Source organism: Nanorana parkeri, unplaced genomic scaffold, assembly GCF_000935625.1.
Source record: "Nanorana parkeri isolate BGI_ZX_2015 unplaced genomic scaffold, ASM93562v1 scaffold1772, whole genome shotgun sequence".
Classification (NCBI taxonomy): domain Eukaryota; kingdom Metazoa; phylum Chordata; class Amphibia; order Anura; family Dicroglossidae; genus Nanorana; species Nanorana parkeri.
The window spans coordinates 131,921-136,690 of NW_017308040.1; the positions used below are offsets into that span (position 1 = coordinate 131,921).

At 52.5% G+C, this 4,770-nt stretch overlaps 1 protein-coding gene and 1 long non-coding RNA gene across 2 annotated transcripts in view; both read right to left on the reverse strand.

The window, feature by feature from the left end:
- Positions 1–865: 865 nt before the first annotated feature.
- LOC108799627 lies at positions 866–1,145 on the reverse strand. Its single transcript, XR_001942037.1, has 2 exons — positions 1,113–1,145; positions 866–1,023 (listed from the first exon to the last, which is right to left on the reverse strand). It is a non-coding gene; the product is annotated as an uncharacterized LOC108799627 (long non-coding RNA).
- A 631-nt stretch (positions 1,146–1,776) lies between these two features.
- Positions 1,777–4,770, reverse strand: part of LOC108799624 (microtubule-associated protein 4-like) — a 17,756-nt gene continuing 14,762 nt past the window's right edge. Inside the window, exons 7-8 of the mRNA XM_018571516.1 lie at positions 3,179–3,256; positions 1,777–1,935 (exon numbers count right to left, since the gene is read on the reverse strand). Of these exons, the coding sequence (XP_018427018.1) occupies positions 1,777–1,935; positions 3,179–3,256 (237 nt within the window). The remainder of the gene's footprint in view (positions 1,936–3,178; positions 3,257–4,770) is intronic.

A 4,770-nucleotide genomic window follows, 5' to 3' on the forward strand; every position in this document is an offset into this window, starting at 1 on the left:
TAAGGGGTGGGGAGAGGAGATGAAGGTTCACTTTAAATAACTCTGAATAATTACCAGACAATGAATTTATAAGAGACGACCATTTTTACCCCACAATTGTGACCCGAACAGGGAATTTGGCAGAATGTCACCAGCACACTCTGCCGTGGTCATTACGAGCACTCACCTGTACCCGACAGGCTACAACTAAGAACCCGTAAGGAGTGCAGCGAGACTTATTCGTTTACCTATACGAGTTTGTTGGACAACCCATCCTAAAACCATGGAAGTAAAATGTTGGGTTGCCACCTCTGTTTGGGGCTATAACAGCTCCGGGAAGGCTTCACACCACATTGTGGAGGGCGTCTATGGGGAATTGCGCCCACTGGTGAAGTCAGGTACTGATGTTGGATGAGAAAACCCGACTCACAATCTGCGTTCCAGTTCATCCCAAAGGTGGTCAGTAGGGTTGAGGTCAGGACACTCGAGTTCCTCCACCAAGATTGCCACCCCGTGTCTTTATGGAGCTGGGTTTGTACACAGGGGACAGTCATGGTGGAACGAAACTGTTCCCAGTTGTATAAAATGTCTTTGTATGCTGTACTAACACCACCTGAATAATTTTGTGGTGGGTCCATAGACTTTTGGCCATAGCGTAGAGGTCATAGTATTGCCTAAATTTGGTAACAGCGCCACAGATCAGTATATAACCGTGTACATGGTCACATAATGTCTATATTCTTTAAATGCTCTGGGGGACATCTGAGGCGCCTGCTCTGGGGGACATCTGAGGCGCCTGCTCTGGGACTGGTCTTAAAGCATCGGGACATCCCTATTTGCTACCACTATCTGTCCCATGAGCTCAGCGTGATTCTTACTTGTCTCCGGTATGAGAGCGTTGAAGCTCTGGCTTTCCCTTTGGTTGCCACCATCTACGGGAAGCGTCTCCTCCACCCCATTCTCCCGCGTGTCAGCCGCTGTGAATTCTGTGGGCGTCACTAGGTCCCCGTTCTGTGAAGGTGCCACTTGTCCCGCCTCGTTCTCCTGTACAAATAAAAAAAACGCGTTATTCTGCGACGTCTCCACCAGAACCGAAACTTGTCATTCCAAAGATCAGCGCGTGCACGGCTCACTTTTGTGCTGTCCTGAGGCTTCCGCTTCGTCACCAATGGCTTCTTAGCATTCTCTTCAGATTTGCCGTCCGCGCCACCTACGGAGAATGACACAAGAGGTGTAACCGGGGCTTTAAAGAACCACGAGAGTAAAGAGACTGCACTCGCTGGGGTAATAGTAAGTAGTGATGCAAAGATATTGTTTTTTTCAAGTACCGATAAGAGTGCTTTCACTGGCGGTGACATGCTGCCCGGCTTCCCGATTGCCCGGAAAAGCCGGCTCCATGTTGTTTGGCCAGCTCGATTGCGATTAGAGCTGCAACAACTAATCGACTAAGTCGATTATAAAAATCGATGATGGAAAATGTGGTCAATGTTTTCCATCATCGAATAGTTGATTTTCGATTTGGCCTGGTTGCGCCAACGGACTCGCCGCGAGCGCGTTACACGGCTGACCGCGGCACTGCGCGTTACACGGCTGACCGCGGCACTGCGCGTTACACCGCTGACCGGGGCACTGCGAGTTACACCGCTGACCGGGGCACCACTGACTTCTGTACTGTGCGTTGTTGCTGATCTTTGTACTCTGCGCCACACCGCTGACCTGGCGGAGTTAAGGCCGAGGCAGGGTTGGGGTTAGGTGGGGCAACTGGTGGCGAGTAACTTTTAAGGCCTGGCTAGTAGCTCAGGACTTGACATTTTGAGCCCCGCCCCTACGCGTGCCCACATCACGATATACAATGACCCAACATGGATATTTACCAGTCTTCTGCTTGGTACCGGCCTTCGATCCGCTCTTGGCCAGAACCTTGGACACATCTATTCTTTTGTTCAGAATCTGTACCTGGAAAGGAGGATAAGAATGAAGCTGTGAATGAGAATCGTCCGCCGAGCTCAGACCAGGAGAGTGCACATTATACAGAAAGTCCCCCCCGCACCAGAGACATCCACACACCCCCAGACAGAACTAATTCAGTGTATAGAGAGAGAGAGAGACTGCAACCTGAGAAGGAAAAAAAGGATAACGGAAGTGTCAGCAGCGAATAATCCACCTATGAGCAGGGAGAGAAGCCGGTATTAGGTGAGCGGGGAGCTCTCCCACCACCGATCGGTTCAGATGGGAGGACAGTAACTGTACGGCAGGAAAACCCCGACTTGGGAGACTTTAGGATGACCTGGTACGAGTAGCACCATCCTCAGACTGGTCTGGTCTCCGCCCCCTCCTGTAGTTTTACAGCAGACAGCCTGTGGTGGGTGGGTGGAGCCTGCTAGGTCCCTCCCACAGAGCTGCTCCCTGCACAGGCATTTTGGTGGCCATTAAGGGGAATATATTTACATTTTTTTTTTATATTTTTAGATTAGCAGCCGTGGCGGACACGACAGCAATGTAGAGGTGTGCTGGGAAGGTTACGGGGCCCCCTCCTGCAGCTAGGACATCAGAATAGCAAATCAGCGATACATATTCCCCGACCCACATGGTGCATGAGGAAATAAATCCGAAAACAAAAAGGAATGGAAAGTCCACTTAAAGGGTCAGTCCTCCTGATATGCAACTTACAGATGGAGCATGGTGCACCCGGGGGCTGTGTCAAAGATAAATGGGCAGAGGGATGGGGGGGAGCTCCTCATAATGGGCACAGCGGGTGTACAGACCCGGGAACTCAGCACAGGGATGGTGGGGGCCCCTCATAATGGGCAGAGCGGGTGCACAGACCCGGGAACTCAGCACAGGGATGGTGGGGGCTCCTCATAATGGGCACAGCGGGTGCACAGACCCGGGAACTCAGCACAGGGATGGTGGGAGCCCCTCATAATGGGCACAGCGGGTGTACAGAACCGGGGAACTACAGCAGGGATGGTGGGAACTTCCAATATCTCACATATAGAGGCTCTGGGGCACACAGGAAAGTGCTTTAATTTTTGGCAAGTATCGGGTGGCCGGCCCGTCATTATAAACCTAAAGTGGTGACCCCCGGGAAGGAGTTCTTCTGCCGTAGATTGACAATAGAGCCCGGAGGGCGTGATTAGGTCTAGGACAGGAAGTACCAGTGAAGACAGGAAACGGGAGAGGTTGCCCGATTACTCACATTGGCACTGCCAGGTTTGTGGCCGCCGGATGCAGGCAGGCGGGCAGCGCCCACAGATGGCTTTGTAGAGTTTGTTACCTGTAAATAAGAGTAAGAGGAGATGGAAGAAGATCATTCTCAATGTCCTCCAATCAGAGGCATGTACTGCGTCTCCAGGCTTCATAATTCCCCAGACCTTCCAATAAGGGGCAGAGCGAGACCTCCACATTGACCTCAAACATGGAAGGGACTGCGAGGCCCCAGAACTCTGCCGACTCTCACCTACCGGGTCCAGTACCAGCGTCTCTGTGGTTAGCCTCCGGTCTCCGAATGAAGGGATGACGCTCCCACAAGATCCGATAACCCAACTGAGCAGCACAATACAAAACATTCCATCCGTTCCGGAGAAGCTCGTGTTCTCCACAGATTACATCATCACATTCTAAATTACAGCTTTGTATGAGAACATCACTACGGGTGTCAGAAATGCTGACTATCCTGGGGAAAACGCTGCAGCAAGCCCCCCTCAGTCTCGACACACAGAGGTCCAACTATTACATGACAATGTCTGCTGAAGTGAAGGTTCAGACCAGCCAACTCCCCCAAAAAGTCCCACACCAGCCCCCCCCCCCCCCCCCCAGTACAGATCTCATGTGACCGGCACTGGAGGGGACCTGCAGCATTCTGCCTCAGGGGAGATCTATCCATCGCAGAGTGGTAACGTAACGTATTGTAACAAAGCCGGACCATTACTAGCAATGCGTACACAAATGTTACCTTTCCTACTCAAATCTCCTCCGAGCAACTAGCCCCGGGGTGCTACAATAAAAAAACTGTCCGCACCGGAAGAGCAAAATATACATAAAATGTGGAAATAAAAAAAGCTTTGATGAGGATAAAATATCGCATACCCCATCCTGGCTCCACTGTGGGCAACGGCGGGCTCCGATCCTGCAGCACATCACCCACAACTTTGCCCACTTCCAACACACCGGAGGGGGCGTGATGTTACGTCTGGTCTTACATCACATCTTCATTGAACTATTCCAGCAGAAGCCCAGAAAGAGAAGCTACTCTGAGAATGGTCACAGATACCGGTATTGCTGCAAGTACCGGTACACATGCTCAGATACAGGAGCTTTAATTGTGCAAATTGGCACGGCTGCCTTAGGGCTTGCTCTTCCTGGGAACCACACGGCGCCTGTTTACATTGCTTTCACTGGCCCGCACATCTCCCCCTCCGGAGACCCTCCGTCCGAGACATCAGGGCCACACATCTCCCCCTCCTGAGACCCTCTGTCCGAGACATCAGGACCGCACATCTCACCCTCCGGAGACCCTCCGTCCGAGACATCAGGACCGCACATCTCACCCTCCCGAGACCCTCCGTCCGAGACATCAGGGCCACACATCTCCCCCTCCTGAGACCCTCTGTCCGAGACATCAGGGCCACACATCTCCCCCTCCTGAGACCCTGCTTCCGAGACATCAGGGCCACACATCTCCCCCTCCTGAGACCCTGCTTCCGAGACATCAGGGCCACACATCTCCCCCTCCTGAGACCCTGCTTCCGAGACATCAGGGCCACACATCTCCCCCTCCTGAGACCCTGC